General features: G+C 32.5%; 1 protein-coding gene and 1 long non-coding RNA gene across 4 annotated transcripts; both read left to right on the forward strand.

Moving 5' to 3' along the window:
• The first annotated feature begins 13,374 nt into the window (after positions 1-13,374).
• Positions 13,375-14,325, forward strand: LOC141525833 (uncharacterized). Its single transcript, XR_012478910.1, has 2 exons — positions 13,375-13,870; positions 13,947-14,325. It is a non-coding gene; the product is annotated as an uncharacterized LOC141525833 (long non-coding RNA).
• A 249-nt stretch (positions 14,326-14,574) lies between these two features.
• On the forward strand, positions 14,575-22,120 carry LOC141525762 (uncharacterized). Of its 3 annotated transcripts, XM_074240381.1 has the most exons (4): positions 14,575-15,008; positions 16,116-16,256; positions 16,438-17,984; positions 21,703-22,120. In XM_074240381.1, the coding sequence occupies exons 2-4, from the start codon at positions 16,169-16,171 to the stop codon at positions 21,739-21,741; spliced, it is 1,674 nt and encodes a 557-aa protein (XP_074096482.1). In that variant the 5' UTR covers positions 14,575-15,008; positions 16,116-16,168; the 3' UTR covers positions 21,742-22,120. The 3 variants fall into 3 exon arrangements, with proteins under 3 accessions (XP_074096482.1, XP_074096483.1, XP_074096480.1); XM_074240382.1 differs by lacking the exon at positions 14,575-15,008 and having other exon boundaries at positions 15,774-16,256; positions 16,438-17,988; XM_074240379.1 differs by lacking the exon at positions 14,575-15,008 and having other exon boundaries at positions 15,774-16,256.
• The last annotated feature ends 808 nt before the right edge of the window (positions 22,121-22,928 follow it).

Below are 22,928 nucleotides of genomic sequence, written 5' to 3' on the forward strand. Positions count from 1 at the left end.
AGCACATTACGATGCAGGGATTCAGAAACCCATTATCGGCGTTTGGTTACCCTCGCAACCTTACAGCCATTCTGGAAACACTCTGGAAACAGAGCGGAAATGGCTTCATTCCGTTTCCAGAGTGTTTCCAGAGAGTTTCCAGAGTGTATTTGTTACATTTGTCCATCGTGTTTCCAGACTGAAACCAGAGTGGGCTCAGTCGGTAACCAAAATGGATATGTAGTGAAACCATAATGAATACATTTTGAAAACAGAGTGTTTCCAGAGTAAATACATAATGATAATAGAGTGTTTTCAGAGTGAATACGTACTGTAACCGATATGTTACCATAACGTGCCCAGAGTGGATACATTTTATCATCTTAAAGTTCCCACAATGGTTACATACAAAACCCATTACGTAACTAGAGTGGATACATGTTGTCATCAAAATGTTCCCATAATAAGTACAGATAAGAACCATAATGTACCCAGAGTCAATATATATATAGTGATGTCTCAATCAATGTAAAGAGTGGAAGTACTGATGTTAGGTATTTAATTTAGATACTGAAAACAGGTTGTACGCCCAATAAATATTATAACCCCATGATTAATCAGAAGTAATTACATATCGATTCAGTTACCCGGGTAAAAAAAATTATATATAATTCTATAAAACCATTTATAATCTATATATGACTTCATATAATTTATATATAACTATATGTCATTACATACAATCGTGGTCATTAATTTAAGTATGTTTTTAAGTTTGCTAGAAAATAGCCATTTTTAAACTCGAACGTTTATAAACTATAAATTTGAAAATTAGTTGATAATGTCATTTATAAAATTAGTCGCAAATAAAAAATGATATTAATGAAATTAGCGAAATGGAAATTTCATCAAATCAAAATTCAGTCATTCATAAAATAGCGAAAAACAAAAATGTTTGGCTACGTGAATTTAGCAAATTCTTACTGCAGAAACTTATAAAATTAGCCGATTGTAAACTTTACGAATTGTAAAATTAGCCGTTTTTAAACTTCTTATAACTTTTGAATGAGTCAGTCGAATCTGCTCTAATTTTCAGAGAAACTAAATTTATGAAAGTCCTTTCAGATGTCTCTAAGCGTTTTTTGATCCGTCGATCCGTTAAAGAATTACGAGAGATTTAGAAACGGCTAATTTTACATTTCCCAAAGTTTATAATCGGCTAATTTTACAAGTTTCTGCAGTAAGAATTGGCTAAATTCACGTACCTACAGATTTTTGTTTTTTGCTATTTTTTAAATGACTAAATTTATCATTAGTGAAATTTAAATTTCGTTAATTTCATTAATAACATTTTTTATTTGCAACAAATTTTACAAATGACATTATCAACTGATTTCCAAATTTAGAGTTAATAAACATTCTATTTTACAAACGAGTATTTTCCAGTAATATTAAGAACATACTTAAATTAATGACCACGATTGTATGTTCGTTTTTAAGGTTATATATAATTATATAAGACTATATATAATTTATATATAACTATATGTCTTTACATATGTTTGTTTTTAAGGTTATATATAATTGCATATAATTTTTATATAACTATACGTCATTACATACGTTCGTTTTTAAGATTATATATAATTTATGTATAACTATATATAATTACTTATAATTCATATATAACGATATGTCATTACATGTGTTCATTTTTAATATTTGCTCGAGCATAAATATTCAAGTTCTCATCAAGAAAACCTTCGGTTATAATTAAAAAGCGATCATTTTCGTGGGCTTTATAATTAATTGGATTTCCCAACTACAAATAAATTTCTAACTCTCGAGCTTGTTCATTTTGATTAGTTTCTCCTATTTTACATTTAAGCATTGGTACACCTTGAATAATTTTTAAGTTATTAACTTCAAGACTTTCATGTATATTAATTTAGAGGATTTATTAAAATTTGACCAATTAAATAATTGTCTTCGAATAAATTAATTTATTAATAGTCAATGAATGTTTCTATCAGTGTATACTGATAATTAATAATTTAAAAACAAAATAAAAAATTTTGTTTATTACGCATCGATCAAGCATACGATTTGCATTACTTGTAGTTGTTAAAAACTCTGGTATCCAAGTAAGTCTCATAGGTAAACGGGTAAAGTCATAGTCTCTCAAGCGTCAGGTCCCAGGTTCGGTTCCCGCGTGTGACGGTTTTTTTTTCTATGGAACCAATTCTATATAATTATATATAGTTATATATAATTATATAGGGTCATTTCTATAGGGCATTTTTTATATATAGTTATATATGGTATTATATATAATTATGCCTAATTATACACTACTGGAAAAAATTAAGGGATCAAAAAAAAATTCCAAATTTTTCGGTAGTTTTCAACAGGCCGTAACTTTGAGAGAAATGGTCGTACAGGAAATAAAAAAAAAGGAAATTGTAGCTCCAAGTGTCTAGTTTTTGGATTAGAACTTCAAAATTTTGTAGCCTCCGCCGTTTTCTGAGTAATCGTAGAAAAACCAGCAACAAAAAAATTCTCAAAATTTTTTTAGTTTTTTGTTTTGGTCTACGGGCGTGGAAAAAGTTTTTTTAGCTTAACCACCATAAGGATCGGATACTTTGTTCATTTAGCTTTAATTTCTTTCTTTAAACACCCTGATACGTCCACTCCTCGCTGAGATATCGGTCTTCAAATGGAAAAGGATCTTTTTGTCTTTGATTATCGATATCTCAGCAACCAATGATCGCACAGAAAGTTAAAGGTGGGTTTCAAGAACTTGAATGAATTCCCTTAACGACTGTCCATTGGTTTTTCGAAAAAAATTTTTTCTTTCCGTCACATGAATTTGAAAATGCAACAAAAAAGGGCTTTTAGTGGTTTTTGGAAAATCAAGCGCTGGATCGAAAATATTGAGGAAACCACTAATGTTAAGTGTGCCTTTTACAGTTCAATATGTCCACAAAAACCCTACAAAGAATCAAATTAATCCAGCCAGCCGTTTTTTTGTTTCACTTGATCGAATTTTTGAAAAAATTAACGGATCACGTTTTTGCTCTGAAAAGCTCATAATTTTTAAAAATGAGAAAAAAATTGTTTTTTCGAGCTTTTTCCACATTTTCGTTCCAGAAAGTGCTTAAATTGAAAAAAAAAAATTCAAACCCGGTGGCTCGTCAGTTCCACCGTATTTAATGACTCCAAACTCATTCTCTGAAGGTTTTTGTTGGTTCAATACCGGGTATTACCACCCCTGTTTTCAATAACGGCTCTCAAACGTTCAGCCATGTTTATGCAGACGGTAATTTGACGCTGCGGAATGGTATTCCAAATGTGCTGAAGCGCGCGCTCCAAAGCAGCTAAGTTCTGCAAATTTGGATACTCTCTGCGCAACCGACGGTTCATTATGTCCCAAACGTGCTCTATGGGGTTGAGATCTGGACTCATTGCTGGGTGTCGCAACAATGTGATGTCATGCCGCTCAAAGAAGCGCCGGGTAATGTTGGCTGTGTGTGGACGTGCATTATCTTGCATCAATATGAACGACCTCAGATGTTGTCGTCTGCGCAGAACAATGGGCCTTAAAATTTGGTCGATGTAACGTCTAGCTATCAAATTTTCGCGTACAATTACCAAAGGTGTTCTCCAATTTCGTGAAACGCCGCCCCACACCATAACTGATCCACCGCCGTAGGCAACGACTGGACGGACAAAGTTCTGGTGAAAACGTTCTCCACGACGGCGCCAAACGAGAGGACGTCGATCGTTGCCATACAGATTAAAACGAGACTCATCAGTGAATAAAACATTTGTCCATTCCCTCAAGTTCCAATTTCGATGATCGTAAGCATACGCTAAACGAGCTCGACGATGTCTTGCTGTCAACAGGGGTACACGATTAGGATGTCGTGCGTGTAACCCAGTTTCACGAGGACGGTTGATGATTGTTCGAGAGCAAATGTTTCGCACTTGATGCCGTCGTCGCTGTTGCTGTTGTTGTTGCTGTTGTCTGCGATTGGGGAAGTTTCGAGCGACAATATTCGCATTGACGAAAGGTTGTCGTCGAACTTCTCTAACAATTGTTCGATCATCGCGGGCATTAGTGACTCGATGGCGACCTTGTCCGGGGATACGATGATATTGATTCGTTTCTTGGTATCTGGTATAAGCTCGAGATACGACAGATTGACTTACACCCATCCGGATAGCAACTGCATGTTGAGTGTAACCTTCGTCGATAAGAGTCACTAACCGAGCGACTTCCACCTCCGATAAATGTCGTCTAACCATGATTAAGAATCAAAAGTCAGAAATTTTCAATTTTGACCAAAAAATTAAAAAAAATTTTTTTTAGCGCAGAGGGATTAGTTTTGAAAAAACTGTTGAATGAAGCGATTTGCTAAGGATTCACAAAAAGAAAAGAAAAAAAAACTCCGAAAAGCGTATGAAAAAATCGAAATTCGATTGGGGGTATTAACTTTTTTATTAATTTAATTAAAAGGAGATCAGTAGAATCAAGGAATGCAGCGGTGGAAAGGTGATAAAAATCATTGCGCGATGGTTTTTGAGTTTCCTTAACTTGTTAAAAAAATTTTTCCAAAAAAATTTTTTAAAATTTTTTTCGAAAAAATTTTTTTTTTTTTGAAAATTTTTTTTTTTTTTTTTTTTTTTTGAAAATTTAAGCACTTTTTGGAACGAAAATGTGGAAAAAGCTCGAAAAAACAATTTTTTTCTCATTTTTAAAAATTATGAGCTTTTCAGAGCAAAAAACGTGATCCTTTAATTTTTTCAAAAATTCGATCAAGTGAAACAAAAAAACGGCTGGCTGGATTAATTTGATTCTTTGTAGGGTTTTTGTGGACATATTGAACTGTAAAAGGCACACTTAACATTAGTGGTTTCCTCAATATTTTCGATCCAGCGCTTGATTTTCCAAAAAACCACTAAAAGCCCTTTTTTTGTTGCATTTTCAAATTCATGTGACGGAAAGAAAAAATTTTTTTTCGAAAAAACAATGGACAGTCGTTAAGGGAATTCATTCAAGTTCTTGAAACCCACCTTTAACTTTCTGTGCGATCATTGGTTGCTGAGATATCGATAATCAAAGACAAAAAGATCCTTTTCCATTTGAAGACCGATATCTCAGCGAGGAGTGGACGTATCACGGTGTTTAAAAAAGAAATTAAAGCTAAATGAACAAAGTATCCGATCCTTATGGTGGTTAAGCTCAAAAAATTTTTTCCACGCCCCTAGACCAAAAAAAAAACTAAAAAAATTTTGAGAATTTTTTTGTTGCTGGTTTTTCTACGATTACTCAGAAACCGCGGAGGCTACAAAATTTTGAAGTTCTAATCCAAAAACTAGACACTTGGAGCTACAATTTCCTTTTTTTTTATTTCCTGTACGACCATTTCTCTCAAAGTTACGGCCTGTTGAAAACTACCGAAAAATTTGGAATTTTTTTTTGATCCCTTAATTTTTTCCAGTAGTGTATTTCACATTATCCTGTACTTGTGATTTTTTTTCTATAGTTTTGTCGTTGATGTCAGATTGTATCGTTCAAGCTCACGTGTTTTGATGCCAACCTCACTTTTATTTTGACATTTTATGCTTAAAATATAGTATAGTATTTAAGCGCTTGAACTTGCTCGCGATCGTCATTTCGCTTGTGATTATTAATTTAAATTTGCTCTATTTTTAAGTTTAATTGTTGGCCCCAACTTCCAGGCCCTGATCATCACCCTTACAAAAATGTAAATTTTTGTAAAAAGATTGATAATAGCCGAGGGCTAAATAAACTATTATTATTATTATTATTATTATTATTATTTTGTTATTAAATGCTCAGGGGGGTTATCCCCGGAGTCCGATTCCCCGAGGGCCCAGCCTGAGCTTTTTCTTTTTTCTTTGCCATAATAAAAATTCTTGATAACACAAGTTATACCGAGCTTTTGATTTTTCGGGCAACAAATTATTGCTAATTTGTTTTTCCGCTTCATCCAAATTTTTTATTATTTCTTCTTCACTTAATGCAGCTTCCAATTCATCAGAACTCATTTTATTTGAATAATTTTTTAAATTTCACGAATTCATATTCTGATTTTAATTGCAAACGTGAGTTTATATTATCGCGATAGGCTAATATGTTTGCTAATTTTTATAAATAAATAAATAAACAACTTAATGCTTAGTTACGTAGTCAAGAAAACTAAACATTAAATATAAGAAATCGAAGCATGCGCACTAATGATAACTAACCTGATTCAAAATCTAACTTTATTATTTAGATTTTAATCGAACTTTCGATCCTGGTCTGATAAAAAATCGTATACACACCACGGAAGGATAGTAGGACATCTCAACCCGCGCTTTTATTACCCTCGCCTTCGGCTCAGGTGACAATACCGCGCGGGTTGGAATGTCCTACTTTCCTCCCTAGGTGCGTAATATACTATTTTTTGAGAGGGGTTTTTTAAAATAACTTTTAAATGGCTTCATTGACTTCAAAAACTAGTCTGCTTTTAAGCTTGAAAAACCACGTCGATCGTCACTAATCAGGTCAAAATCGATTGACTCGTTCAGGAGACATCGTTAACGAAAAAAAACCAAAAAATGTGTTTTTCTTACGTAACTTCTGTTATGTCCAAGGACGTTTTTAGAGCGGTAGCGTAAACGGTGGAGGTTTGGACTAACAGTTTAAAGAATACGCAACGGAGGTTTTAATTCCGTTGCTTTAATTATTTATGTGGGACGTTTTCGAGATACGAACTTACCACGCCTTCGTTTGAGACTGACGGATTTTTATGAGACTAGATGTACTTACTCTCTGCAGGAACTTTATTGATGGTCAGATCCGTGGTTTTAGCGCAGCCGTTAGCGCCTGTTCCTTGATTGGGCCCTTTGGTTGGTTCTCGCAGCGGATGGAGTAGGGTGGATTTAGGCTGCTTATATTACGGGCTTCTTATTTTATGAAATGACTTGTTGAAAACTGATTTCACTTTTATTGAGATTTATTTTTATAAACATTAAAACTTACACTTTCACAAATTGATTTTTAAGTAATTTAATTTAATGAATTTTAGTAATTTAATTGAGCTAACGTCCTCCAGTCCCCCGTAGGGTAAAGTACGCAAATTTAGCTTTTTAGAGATGTTTTATTTGAACTTACTGCCCGGATTCTCGCCTAAGTGCAGGGCAAATTAGAACTTTGAGATTCCGGTTCTCTAGATTTTTAATTAATAACTAATACGTGGCCTGCCGGTTGAACCAAGTCTGAACTCATCTTAAGTGCAGCGCAAATTAAGATGAGGGACTTTTACAAGACACGGGCCCGTCAAGTAAACGCGGAAGTCGAATTACTTGATCAAAGAAAAGGCGTTGGCTGTTGATCGCCTTTTTAAATACTCGCGGTGCTGAGATTGCAGAAGTCCCCGTTAGTCAACCAGCAGTCGCGTAGCTTTTATTTTATTGTGGCTTTCGCGCATGGAGAAGTCTTCCATCTGCGCGGGTGATTTAAATTTAAAGAAAAATTTTGGGGTGGACATAACACTTCTACATTTTTATCTGGACTGTTCTTGATGAAACAAAATAATAATTGAAGCTTAAAAACTGCGTTGATTGCCGCTAAGAGATATCGTCGACGGAATATATGGAAACAAGTACTTTTTTAACATAAATCCGACATTTTTTGAAATAATTTTTTAACGGCTACACCAATCAATTTCTGAAACTGATCAGCTTTTCAGATCAAAAAACTTCGTCGATGGCTGTCAAGCTGATCAAAATCGGGCGATTCGTACGAGAGATATCGTGAACAAAAGGAAACCGAAAAAATTCTTTTTTTGGAGTTACTCTGAAAGTCCTAGTTTAATCAACTCAAACTCAAAGATTTGTGATGAGACTGAAAAAACTGCCTCGAATGCCGCCAATCGCGTGAAAATCAGTTGATTCATTCAAAAGTTAATACTGTTATATCCGGCACACCGTATATAATTCAGTGCCTCCCATTCCTGCCGAAAAGTGCAGCGCTTGCATATTTAGGGAACAACGACCTGGGTTGCGCGACAACTCACTCGTGGCTGAAGAATACACATTACCGCGCATTGTCACCTCAATAAAGGAACCAATTATTTAATTAGTAGCCCCTCTTGTAAATCGCGACCGAGGTGATAAAAACCGCGAACACCATAATTCGAGAGCTTATTTACAAGGTAGCAGTTCTGCCTTGAAGCCCGAGTGAGTCCTATACCCCGACACGTATAGGTGGACTTCAGTTATTTAATTAATTAGTCATTTTTTCCCTAATTATTCATCTCGATTTCATTAACGGTATTTCCGAGTTCTGTGATAGTGATTCTTCGAGCCACGATTCGTCTTTACGATAATCAAGATTCATGCAGTTCCGGTGACCTGGTCCCCTTTCAAATTATATTTTTCTTTGTGAACTTTAAACGGCGAACTTTTGTTTGCCGGAGAGTAGTGAAGCTGGGAGATACCGACATTACAGGAATCTGTTTTGCCAGCAGAGGGTTCGTGTCCATGCTAAGTACCATTTGTCGATATGGGTGACCTGTTTTACCGACAGTTTGAGGATATGGTCGAGGTTTTGCAGGTGGCGCTGGTGGTGAATTCCGCCGCCATCTTACTGTCCGCCATTTTTAAAATTTATCCGCCATTTTGAATTGTGAATCCGTCATTTGAATCCGCCATTTTGAATCCGTCATCTGGTGGCTGCTATCAGCCATTTGAATCCGCCATCTCGTGGCTGCTATCCGCCATTTTGAATCAGATTTCCGCCATCTGGTGGCTGCTATCTGAAATCCGCCATTTTGAATTTGCTATCTGAAATCCGCCATCTGGTGACCGCTATCCGCCATTTTGAATTGTGAATTCACCATTTTGTTAAAAAATGCACCTGTGATCTAACCATCAACTATAGTTGCTTAGATCACAGGTGCATTTTATTGTTCATAATCTGAAAAGGTTTATATATTCAAACTGCATGTATGACGAGTACATGCGAGAAGATACACCATCTGGTGAGGTTTTTGTCAACCTTAGGTTTAAGCCTGTTCAAGGTCATACGCAGTTTTCTTTGTTCTCCTGCGTAGTAGATGACGTCATCAGATAGGTTTGAACCTGTTCAAGGTCGCGTAACTGCGTAGTTTTCTTTGTTCTATTTCTAACTGCGTAGTAGATGACGTTATCAGACAGGTTTAGACTTGTTTTGTGAAAGGGGTGGGGGAAATTTCCACGAACCAGATGACTCATTCTGTTCTAGAATTTTCTAACTGCACAGTAGATGACTCATTCTGTTCTAGAATTTTCTTACTGCGCAGTAGATGACGTCATCAAACCGGTTTCGAGGTAGAGGAGTGGGGGTAACTACGCAGTATTTTCTGCCTATACAGGGTGTCTCTGAAGTGGCGGGAGTAATTGTTGGGGTCGATAGAGAAAAAAATACTGAATCGAAAGTTCCTGAGCCAAAAATTTTTTTGGGCCATAGAATTTGAGTTATGAATTAAAAACGATAGCCAATCAGAAGCGCGCTATTCGAGAAATGAAAATGAGCGGGGAAGTAGAGGAGACGCGAGAGTGAGATGCTGCAATAGCAGCTTACTCGCTCACACAAAGCCGAGCATGAGAGGGGATTGTGACGCTATGAGCCGAGTACGTAAGTGTGAATGAGTGGATGTATGAGGTCGCAAGCGGACGGCTTAATGTATGAGTGTGTGTCCGTGTATCGCAGCATTATTGGAGGCGTTGTAACGCTGAATTAAAGCTAACCGGGTACTCTAAGACAGAGGAAAAAATTTTAATTTTTATTTTTATTCGAAAAAATTTAATAAAAAAAAATAAAAAGGCCCAAGATTTAACCAGACCCACAGAAACGGAGAGTAAATTTTTAATTCTCATTTATTTTGCTGGGGATTATTTTCAAATACAAAAAAAAAAAAAAGGCTAAGATTCAACTGGAATCCAAAAAGAGATGGATGAAAAAATTTTATTTTTATTTTTAATCAGCAAAATTATTTTCTTTAAAAAGAGCCCAATCTCGACTGGAGCAAGAAAAAATGATTGAAAAATTTTATTATTAATTTTCAATCAACAAAATTATTATAAAAAAATAAATGGGCCCAAGTCTCAACCGGACCCAAACAAACGGATAAAAATTTTTATTACTTACTTAATTTGGTGGAAATTATTTTTAAAAACGAAGAAAATTCCCAAGACTCGATCGGACCCAAAAAAAAATAATTAAAAGAATTTTTCCTTATTTTCAATCACCAAAATCATGTTTCTTCAAAAAAGGCCCAATCTCAACCGGACTAGAAGAAACTGATTGAAAAATTTTATTTTTATTATTAATCGAGAAAATTATTTTGAAAAAAAAATAGGGCCCAGAATCAACCGGACAAACAATGGACTTGAGTTCAATTTTTTCTTAATTTATAATTTGACATTCTACCTGTTAATTCACCGATAGATAATTCTAATAAAAATATCAAAATTATTCGGACTTGAGTTCAATTTTTTTCTTAATTTATAATTTGACACTCTACCTGTTAATTCACTGATAGATAATTCTAATAAAAATATCAAAATTATTCGGACTTGAGTTCAATTTTTTCTTAATTTATAATTTGACATTCTACCTGTTAATTCACTGATAGATAATTCTATTAAAAATATCAAAATTATTCGGACTTGAGTTCAATTTTTTTTTAATTTATCATTTGACATTTCGCTTGTTGATTAAGTGATTAATAATTTTAATAATAATATCAAAATTATCAGGACTCGAGAGCGATTTTTTTTTTAGTATATTTTTTTACATTTTACCTGTCAATTAACTGATAAATAATTTCAATTAAAATATCAAAATTATTCGGACTTGAGTTCAATTTTTTTTTTTAATTTATTAGTTGACATTTTACCTGTTAATTAACTGATAAATAATTTTAATAAAAATATCAAAATTATCAGGACTCGAGAGCGATTTTTTTTTCAATTCCTTATTTGACATTTTACCTGTCAATTAATTAAAAAATAATTTTAATTAAAATATCAAAATTATTGGGACTTGAGTTCAATGTTTGTTTTAATTTATTTTTTGACATTTTACCTGACGATTAATTGAAAAATTATTTTACAGAATAATTCCCAGCAAAATAAATGAGAAATGAAAGTTTTCCATCCGTTTGGTTGGGTCCGGTTGAGTCTTGGGCAATTCCTTCTGTTTTCAAAAATTATTCCGAGCATAAGAAATAAGTAATAAAAATTTTCTATCTGTTCGTTTTGGTCCGGTTGAGTCTGGGGCCTATTTTCTTTTTGAAATAATTTTGTCAATTAATAATTGATAATAAATTTTTTCAATCAGTTTTTATCGTCTTGTCAAGATTAGGCTGATTTTTGTTCAATAAATTTTTGTTTGTTATTGAAAAGAGAAAATAAATTTTTTTGCATTCTTCTATTCTTGGCTCTGGTCGAGTCTTGGGCATTTTTTCGTTTTTAAAAATAATTCCTAGCAAAATGAATGGGAAATAAAAGTTTTCGATCCGTTTGTTTGGGTCCGATTGAGTCTGGGGCCTATTAATTTTTTTAAGAATAATGTTGTTAATTAATAATTGATAATAAAATTTTTCAATCAGTTATTCGAAGTCTGTTTGAGATTGGGCCTTTCTTTTCAAGGAAAATTAATCTTGGTGATCAAGTAATAAAAAATTTCTATCCGTTTATTTGGGTCCTGCTGCGTCTTGGGTCTATTTTTTTTTTTTTCTTAATAATTTAGTTAATTAATATTTAGAAATAAAATTTTTCGATTTATCTTTTTCGGGTCCGGTCGAGTCTTGGGCAATTTTTTTGTTTCGAAAAATAATTCCCAACAAAAAAACAGGAATAAAAGTTTTCTTTCCGTTTGTTTGGGTCCAGTTAAGTCTGGGGCCTATTTTCTTTTTAAAAAATTTTGTTGATTAAAAATTCATTATAAAACTTTTCAATTATTTTTTTTTCTTGCTCCAGTCGAGATCAGGCCCTTTTTCAAAGGAAAATAATTTTGCTGATTAAAAATAGAAAAACAAAGATTTTCAATTTATTTTATTTCGGGTCTGGTCGAGTCTAGGGCATTTTTATCGTTTTCAAAAATAATTTCCTGCAAAATAAATAAGTAATAAAAATTATTTATCCGTTTGTTTGGGTCCAGTTGAGTCTAGGGCCTCATTTGTTTTTTTAATTAGTTTTGATGATCAACAATAAAAAATAAAATTTTTGGATCATTTTTTCTGGGTCCGGTCGAAATTGAGCCTTTTATTATAAAAAAGTTAATTATGATGATTAAAAATGAATAGTAAAATTTTTTTATTCATCTCCCTTTCGGTCTGATGGAGTCTTGGGCATTTTTTTCGTTTTTAAAGATAATTTCCAGCAAATTAAGTAAGTAATAAAAATTTTCTATCCGTTTGTTTAAGTCCGGTTAAGTCTGTGGCTTATTTTCTTTTTTAAATAATATTTGATTAATAATAAAAAATAAAAATTTTTTAATTAGTTTCTCTTAGTCTGTTTGAGATTGGGCCTTGTTTCGAAAAGAAATTAATTTGGCTGATTGAAAATGAAAACAAAATTTTTCAATTTATTTTTTTTTTTTTGGGTCCGGTCGAGTCTTGGGCGATTTTCTTCGTTTTTAAAATAATTCCCATCAAAATAAATAAGTAATTAAAACTATCTATCTGTTTGTTTGGGTCCGGTTGAGTCTGCGGACTATTTTTTTTTTTAAATAATTTTGTTGATTGAAAATTAATAATAAAATTTTTTAATCATTTTTTTGCTCCAGTCGAGATTGGGCCTTTTTTAAAAGAAACAATTTTGCTGATTGAAAATAAGGAAAAATTTTTGTACTGTTATTTTTTGGATCCGATCGAGTCTTGGGCATTTTTTCGTTTTTAAAAATAATTTCCACCAAATTAAGTAAGTAATAAAAATTTTTATCCGTTTGTTTGGGTCCGGTTGAGACTTGGGCCCATTTATTTTTTTATAATAATTTTGTTGATTGAAAATTAATAATAAAATTTTTCAATCATTTTTTCTTGCTCCAGTCGAGATTGGGCTCTTTTTTAAAGAAAAATAATTTTGCTGATTAAAAATAAAAAATAAAAATTTTTTCATCCATCTCTTTTTGGATTCCAGTTGAATCTTAGCCTTTTTTTTTTTTTTGTATTTGAAAATAATCCCCAGCAAAATAAATGAGAATTAAAAATTTACTCTCCGTTTCTGTGGGTCTGGTTAAATCTTGGGCCTTTTTATTTTTTTTTATTAAATTTTTTCGAATAAAAATAAAAATTAAAATTTTTCCTCTGTCTTAGAGTACCCGGTTAGCTTTAATTCAGCGTTACAACGCCTCCAATAATGCTGCGATACACGGACACACACTCATACATTAAGCCGTCCGCTTGCGACCTCATACATCCACTCATTCACACTTACGTACTCGGCTCATAGCGTCACAATCCCCTCTCATGCTCGGCTTTGTGTGAGCGAGTAAGCTGCTATTGCAGCATCTCACTCTCGCGTCTCCTCTACTTCCCCGCTCATTTTCATTTCTCGAATAGCGCGCTTCTGATTGGCTATCGTTTTTAATTCATAACTCAAATTCTATGGCCCAAAAAAATTTTTGGCTCAGGAACTTTCGATTCAGTATTTTTTTCTCTATCGACCCCAACAATTACTCCCGCCACTTCAGAGACACCCTGTATAAGCAACTCGCTGAGAGCGTACTTCATAAAAAACGAAGTACACGTCTCCAGTGAAGTACCAGTTGTCGACAGACAGTAGTGAAGTATTGGTGATATACATCTTCTGCCTATCAGTATTACTAATTGTAAGTATTCATTTACTGTCTAATTAAAATATGAATTGAATGAAGAATCATTTAATTAATTAAAAAATTTTTACAGCTATCAATCATGGATTTTACCAAGATAAATGAGGTCAATTGTCTTACTGGGATTCTTCCTGTTAAAAAAATGATTCATTTGGAGTTTAATCGAGAATATAAGATTAATGGAATCAAAGCTATTACAACTCAGTATGGGACTAGGATTGTTGCCAATCTAAACGATGAATTTAACATTTATCTACCATCTAGAACTATTCAACATTTAAAAGATGATAACTTCCTGAAGAGTTTGAATGAATTAATAGATTCAAACTATCTGTTTCTACGTTTCCATGGTGGAAAATATAATAAATTTGAATTTATTAATTCTAGTCTTGATGTAAAAATGACCAGTGGAATTATTTAATCAATAAAATATTGGATTTCAATATAAATAATTCATTATTTTTATTTATAATTCCTCACATTTTTAATTTAAGATTAATATTTATAATTCAAATTCAATAAGTTATACTTAATCATAATTTTTTAAGTTACTTATCATAATGATAGTTTGAATTTCGCGCTTCTTGTACTAGAGCCATCTACTATCAGTTTATTCTTAGAGCGTGAAAGCTGTCAATTCATAAATATTAAAAAAATTTTCTAGTTATATATACATATATGTTAGAAATGATGTGCTTTGCGCATACATGAGGCACCATCTATTAGATGAGTAAAACAATATAGGGGCCTCTGGGTTATGCTTGAGCGCAAAAACACACTCTCGAAAAGAGCTCTCTGTACGTTCATCACGTGCTTCTACACACTCAGTTACTTTTAAATAAAGCAGTTACTACACATTATATATAGATATATAATCTTTGTGTTATATTTTCAATATACAGCCATCCTTCCTATCTTCCACTATATTTTAACATATAGTCCTTCAGGTTAAGGACTCAGCACGCTCAGGACGTGTTTTCTTATCTCGAAAAAGATTAGAAAAAGGATTGGCTTTGTGCAGTGAAAAGAATTGTGGTTAAAGAGTTTTTTGAAAGGGCCTAACTGCCTTCAAGTTGAAGAAAATCAAATAAACTGGTTTAGAAGAAATTTAATTTGAGAAGAAAATTGTTTTAAGGTAAAAATTCTTCATTTTAATTAAAAAAAAAAAAAGTATATATAATGAAAGTTTGAAAAAATTATTAATTTTTAAAGAAATTTTTTCCTAAAGAGTAGAGTGTAAATTTTTAGAAGTTTTTGAAAATTGAAAGAAATTAAACCCAAAAGAGAAGTTTGGTCTTGAGTGGATTTAATTTTAAATTTTAAATTAATATGTAACAGATGTTGAAATTTCGAAAACGAATTTCAACTACTGTTAATGTTTTGAAGAAGAAAAATTTGTTTTTGAGTTTTTTTTTTTTTTTTTTTTTTTTTTTTGATTCTTTTCTTGTAATTTTTTTTACATTAAAGGGAATTTAAATTAAAGTTAAATTTAAAAAGAATTATAAAATTATTTTTGACTGTTGGTATATATTTCACTTAGTCAAGCCTAAACCTGTCGATGCCGCTTCGCTCGAGTAATATGATATTACTATATACAATGTACTAGTCGTAAATATCATAGAACAAAAGCGCTCTTGTCACATGTACGTTAGCCAGTTTATGATTCTCAGATTCTGAGAATTGGATATTGATGTAAATGTGTAGATGAAAAATAATATTACTTTCAAACAACAAATGTAGTAAAGTACTGGAGGAAGTTGACTTGTTTAAGATGTAGTTTGATTTTGAAGAATTGATAGTAATTACGGTTTAAAAATTATAATTATTTTACGATGAGAAGGAAATTTTAGAAATTTTGACGTTAAATAAATATTTATTTGAAGAAATATTTATTAAAAAAAAAAAAAAAAAAAAAAAATAATAATAATAATAATAATAATAATAATAATAACTAATTTAATTATTGTCTTAAGGTAAAGTCTGTAGTACAGTACTAAGCTTTATTACAATTAAATCGGTTGTGACTCCGGTGTGCGATTCGTGTGCTACATGTGTACGTACGGCCATCCCCGAACGTTTCGACGTGCTGTGCCGTTAGTTACGAGGTGGGAGGGAGCACGTGTGGCATGCTGTTGCATTCGGGGGTTGCAGCTGATCTCACTTTTCTCATTTGCAACTTGCAGTGTGGTTGTAGATGCGAGGGTGAAATATATCAGTCTCTGATAAGTTTGGTATGTTTCAGATTGCTCATAATTAGAAGTTTGTTGACAATAAGAAGATTTGAGCAAAGAAACAATGAGTGAGCAGAAAGATAAACAAATGCTCGATGATCCAGAGACTGGAGATACTCCAATTGACGCGTCGGACAAAAATAAAGATAAAGGTAAATCTTTATTTATTTTAGAGGTGGATCCAAATTAATTAGAAGTTAACAATAGATGATATTTTAGATGTTTCTAATAGTAGTTAGAAGTTTAATTTAGAAGTTTTAGAAGTTTAGAAGTTGCGTTTATTAAATTAAGCGTAAAATAAAATCCAAACTAAAATATTTTTTATTAATAAAGGGCCTGGAGTATTTGAAAGCCCAACAATTCCAACAACTACGACCTCAGTAACAAGTCAGACTGAAATTGTAGGAAGTGTGTTAAATACACCAACGATTCGATCAGAAGATATTCCAATGATGACAAGTACACCAATTACTAAGTCTTCTGCTGCTGCACAAATTTGCTCGGGTACTCAAGTAGGTGGCAGCAGTAATACTACAAACAATGGACAGGGTAGCCAACAACAATCCATTCCACAAAGCAGTCAAGAATGGATACAAATCTTGAGTAGACAACGAGAAAACATTGAACTTCAAAACAAAAGCTTTGAGTCAATGAAAGCTTTGATGGGTCATATTCAAAAAACTTCTGAAAATTTTCTAGCCGCAGAACGGCTACGGATACAAGGTGTTCGAGGCAACATACTTAACTCGACTGATATTTTTGACGAAACTCAGACACGACCTGGAATTGGAGTACCCCCTCAATCCAGTTCACAAGACATTAATATAGAAGTTACCAAGGCTCTTAATGATTCACTTACCGCTTTAAAAACTACATTAGAATCAAATAATAAAAAAGCTAATTACCAAGTACCAAGAAAATATCAACTCGGCCCAGATGCTGATATCACCATTTGGATGGATAAACTCAAGACAGAACTAATACAAAAAGACTTAATAGATGTAATTGACTCGACTGTTACGACTCCTAGTGGTTTAGATGCAGAAGCTATCAACAGAAGAAAACAAACTGTAAGAGAAATCATAACTAGCCATTTAGACGATAAATATTATAAGAAGGTTCTCATGATTAAAGACCCTGTTGTGGTCATTGAAAAATTAAAAGAAGCAAGACGAGTTGAAAACAACGTCACGCATGCTTCAGTTAGAGCAAAGTTATATCAAATGAGACTGCAACCCAAGGAAAGTATCGATCACTTCTGGAACAGATTCGACAATACCATTGTTGAATATGAGAACTGTGATAACGCAGTGCCCTTAACAGATGAAGAGAAGAGATCTTCTTTCTACCAAGCTGTCTGCAATGCTATACCAGATATACGGATTGCAGATTTAACACACAGAAGGATTACTAAAAGATCAATGACTCTGGAGGAGTTGAAGTCTTGTTTGTTAGAAATGGAAGCTGAAAAAAAATCAGGTGTTTCTCAGGAACAAGGTGCTAGTGCACATCAAGCTAAAAGACTGAAGGTACATCACGACAAGTGCCATAGATGTAATCAATTAGGCCACTACATGAAACAATGCCCTTTAATAACAACCGGTCAATGGTATTGTTACATTTGCAAGGCTATAACTAATCATAATGCAAAAACCTGTATCAATTATGAAACTGGTACTCAAAAGTCAAGTAATTTTGAGTCCCAACGTGGTCGTGGTCGTGGTAGAACAAGAAGTAGGAGTGCTTTTGGAAGATGTACTACCTCTAGAGGAGGTTTCAGTAGTAAATCCAGAGGATTTGCTAAAAACAACCGAAAGGCGTTCGGAAAGCAAGCAGTTCCACCAAAAGATGGAGAAAATCAAAATCCACAAGCACGCCAAGTAGGTATGAAGTTTGATTATATTAATAAAGTAGATAGTATTACGTTTATTGCAGACTCAGGTGCTACTGAGCATATAATAAATAAAAGTATGTTTTTAAGTAATTTTAAACACTGCACAGGAGGTGTAATTAAGAGTGCTAATAAAAATAAGTCAGCTGACATAGAAATAGATGGAGTCGGTGACCTTTACTTAAAATCAAGATTAAATAAAATAAAATTAACAAACGTATTATCTGCAGAGAATATATCAAATAATTTAATTTCCCTTAGACGTTTTGCAGATGCAGGTTTAGGTATATTTTTAGATGACACAATTTTAGAAATATTTGATAAAGAGACTGGTGAGACATATTTGACGGGAATATATGTCAAACCTAACTGGCTATTAACGTTTGAAGTAAAATCTGTTAATGAAAGTGCTGAGTCAGATTATACAACGTATTCTTGTACTGCTAAAATTGTTTCTCCAAATGAATTCTCCGAACAATCTCAGACGGTACCTGTTGATTTAAATTTACAAAGGAAGGAGGGAGTAGTAGAAGTTCTTCCTCAAAAATCAACACCATCTGAGCTTGGGAGGGAGAGTCAGAAGAATGGTCATTTGGAGAAACATGAAAGTAATTTAGATGCTAATATTTCAGATTTCACATTAGATGAACAAACATTAAATAGAAGAATTTTAGATCTGAATTCAGCTGATGCTCTAGAAGAATTTAATAAAATTAAAAGTGTCGAAAATAACATACATCAAATGAAAACGATAAAGTTAGATGAATGTATGTTATGGCACATAAGACTGGGGCATCCAAGCTTGAATTATCTAAAAGAATTAAAGAAATCTGAGCAGTTGTTGTATAATGTAAATTTTAAAGAAAATATTTTAGATTGCGAAACCTGTATTCTGGCTAAAATGGAAAAATTACCCTTTAAAGAAGCTAGATTGATAGCAGATAAACCGTTACACACAATTCATGTTGATACTATGGGACAATTTAAAATAAATTCGTTTCCAGGTGCTTGTAAATATATTATTGTGTTTTTAGATGATTTTTCTAGATTTGCTAGAATATTTGCTATCAAAAATAAAAATCAAGCAGCTAACTGTTTAGTAAGTTTCATTACAACAGTTAGAAATTTATTAGGAAAAGATGAAAAGGTGTGCTATATCAGAACTGATAATGCTAGGGAGTTTACGGGAGGTGATTTTGTAGATGTTATGCATAAAGAAAAAATAGAATCAGATTATGCTCCTCCATACACTCCAGAATTGAATGGTACAGCTGAGAGATTTAACAAAACAATACAACAGAAAATTAGAGCGTTATTGTTTGACTCTGGCTTACCTAAGTCGATGTGGATATTGGCAGCTGAAACAGCTGTTAATATGTACAATCGTACACCTCACAAAACCAATGGTTTTGTATCACCACTGAATAAAATCAATGCAAAGATTAACACATATATGAATAAAATTAGAAGGTTTGGATGTTTAGCTTACGTTAAACTTCAATATCAGAAAATAAGTTCTCTGAAAGAGCCATAAGAACCATACTGGTGGGTTACTCTCGTACGGGATACGTTCTGTGGGAGCCAATCTCTGGTAAATTCTTAAATTCTAGACATGTCAGGTTCAATGAAAAACTAGTTTATAAGGACATTTACAAAACTAGAGACTTAGAAGTTGAAGATTCTCCAACAGTTGAAAAACAAAAAGAAGTTGAATTAGATGATGATTCAATTGATGGAAAAATCGATTCTGAATCTTCTGATGTAAATATTCCAGTAACAAAAGACTCAGGTAAACAAATAATTGAACCAGATAGGTCTAGAAAGCGTAAATTAGATGAAAATGTATCAAATGATACAAAATCTAAAAAGCTTAGAACTTCCAAGAGAAAGCCAAAACCTAACATAGATGAAAACTTTGTTTATGCCAAAACAGCTGAAAAATTCAAGATTATAGACGAAGAAGAATTTATTCATGCTATGCTTGCTTCAGTAGGCAAAGACCCCAGTAATTACACAGATTGTTTATTGCGTGAGGATGGTGCCGAGTGGATCAAAGCAATTAAAGAAGAACTCAAATCAATAGAAGATAATCAAGTCTATGAACTTGTAGATAGACCGGTAGATACAAATGTACTAGATTCTAGATGGGTTCTGAAAACTAAAATTGGCAAAACAGGTGAAATCATTTATAAAGCTAGAGTGGTCGTTAGAGGCTTTTTGGATGAAAATGAGTACGAGTTGAAAGAAACTTATGCTCCAGTGTCAAGACTTCCAGTAATTAGATCAGCATTAGCAATCATAAATAAACTTGATTTAGATGCTAGACAAATGGACGTAAAAACGGCTTTTCTGTACGGTACTTTAGAAAAAGCTGTTTTTATGGAAATCCCAGAAGGTTGTGATTGTGGTGATGAGATTAAAAAGACGAAAGTCTGGAAGCTTAAGAAATCTTTATATGGATTGAAGATCAGTCCTAAAAGATGGAATAAAAGATTCACTGAAGAAGCACTGAAGCTGGGTTTAGAGAATGATTTAAATGAGCCATGCTTATTTACTTGGAGGAAAGATGGAAAAATTGCTGTTGTAATCCTATATGTAGATGATATGATTGCAGCTGGCAATGATCCAGAAAAATTAGATGAAATCATTGATCATTTCAGTAAAGTTTTTGAGATGAAAATCTTGGGAGAACCAGAGAATTTTCTCGGAATGAAAATTCATCGTGTTAGAAGCAAACGCGAAATGTCTATTACACAGCCTGAGTACACTGAAAAGATCTTAGAAAGATTTAATATGAAAATATGCAATACTCATGACACTCCGATGATAACTAGACAAGTTAAAAATAGAAACAACAAAAATAAAGCAAAACTAGATGATTCTGATGATCCAACTGATGCACCTTATAGAGAGGCTATAGGGAGCTTGTTGTATCTTGCTGGTGCAACCAGACCAGATATATCTTACGCTGTGAATTTGTTGTCTAGAAGACAAAATAATCCAACAAAAGGAGATTGGACCGAAGTCAAGAGAATTTTCCGATATCTTAGAGGAACTACTGACTTGGGTTTGTACTATACAGGTAAAACCGAAGTTATGGAAGCTTTGACTGATTCTAGCTTAAGAGATCGAGAAAAGTCGACTTCAACGAGTGGCTATGTAATTAAACTGTATGGGGATACAGTAGCTTGGAGAAGCCACAAACAGTCCTCTCCTGTTACATCAACTTGTCAAGCAGAATATCTTGCTATGAGTGAATCATGTAAGGAAATAATTTCCCTAGACAAAGCGACTAGAGACATAATAGGTAAAACTATGTATCCAGTCACTATTAGATGTGACAATAAAGCAGCCTGCGACTGTACTCAAATGGAAGGGAGTCACAAATTAAAAGATTTTGATGATAATGTCGATCTCATCAAATCTAATTTAGCTGAAAGAGAAATGACGGGTATAAAACCTCAAATGGCTGAAACTCATGGTGATTTTATTAAATCTTGTGTCTTAGCGGGTAAAATAGAAGTAAAATGGATATCCACTAAATTAAATATCGCGGATATCATGACAAAACCTTTACCTTCGACTTTGCATATTAACCTTAGAAATAGAATGATGAACATAGATGATAAAATTTAGATGATATAGATGTTATTTAAAATACTTTATTTAATGAATTAAATCGCATACTTATTATTTATTCTTTTCAGAAACAAATAAACAGTCATAGCAGTGTGCGCAGTGGATAGTACAATAGAGTTCAAAGACAACCTTTATTTAATATTTGATTAAGACTTTTATATTCGTTATTATCTGACATAAATAGTTAATTAATAATTTTATATTTATTATTATATGCCATTGATATTTTATATAAGATGTGTTCACGATCGTAAGTCGATCTTAGATATAATTATAAAATTATTGTAAAAGAAGTATGTGCAAAGGGAGGGAGTGTTAGAAATGATGTGCTTTGCGCATACATGAGGCACCATCTATTAGATGAGTAAAACAATATAGGGGCCTCTGGGTTATGCTTGAGCGCAAAAACACACTCTCGAAAAGAGCTCTCTGTACGTTCATCACGTGCTTCTACACACTCAGTTACTTTTAAATAAAGCAGTTACTACACATTATATATAGATATATAATCTTTGTGTTATATTTTCAATATACAGCCATCCTTCCTATCTTCCACTATATTTTAACATATAGTCCTTCAATATATAGAATAATACATGACTTTTAATTTAAATAAAAGATAAATAATTATTATTAGTTTATAATATTTTGTTATTAATATTATTAATATTTATTTAAATTAAAAGTTATGTATTATTTGATAAACTAATATGGGGTTGATGTGCTCTGTATCGTCAAATCCAAAAATCTTCTATATATTTTGAAAATCAATACTCAGTTTTTATTTTTAAATGGTTATATAAAATAATGCATGACTTTTAATTTAAACAAATATTAATTATAAAATTTTAAAAACAAAAACTGATTATTGATTATCATAATTAAAAAATCAAAAACCATTACGCCATCTGTTGATAAGTATTAATATCAGTAGTAGTGTTGGAAAATTATTTGAATTTAATAACTAACAATAATTAATTCTATTCTGAATTAAATGTGTTAGCATGAAATAATAATAACAATTATAATTCATTTATTTTAGATTTATTGAGTGCTTACAAACCAATCTTTTAAATTTTTACATTTTCCAAGGCACATAAATCAGATAAACGATCATGATAATTACAAAAATGATTGTTACAAATTTTCATACTTTTTAGAGAGGGACATTTGAAATTATCGAGATCGATTACAATTTTATTATTACAATCAATTAAATTTTGAACTCATAACTTTTTCTCGATACCTTTGACATAAATAATTTTTTTATTACAAGTTAAATAATTGAGAACTT

This window comes from Cotesia typhae, unplaced genomic scaffold, assembly GCF_013202065.1.
Source record: "Cotesia typhae breed Kobodo isofemale line unplaced genomic scaffold, CoteBio_Ctyphae contig_27, whole genome shotgun sequence".
NCBI lineage: Eukaryota > Metazoa > Arthropoda > Insecta > Hymenoptera > Braconidae > Cotesia > Cotesia typhae.

Bases quoted from the DNA above. Each gene is read 5' to 3' on its own strand.
- LOC141525762 (XM_074240381.1), top strand. From the start codon at position 16,169: ATGAGTGAGCAGAAAGATAAACAAATGCTCGATGATCCAGAGACTGGA. The intron at 16,257-16,437 runs GTAAATCTTTAT...TTATTAATAAAG, and splicing joins GGACAAAAATAAAGATAAAG to GGCCTGGAGTATTTGAAAGC. The intron at 17,985-21,702 runs GTAGGTATGAAG...TATTCTTTTCAG, and splicing joins AAAATCCACAAGCACGCCAA to AAACAAATAAACAGTCATAG.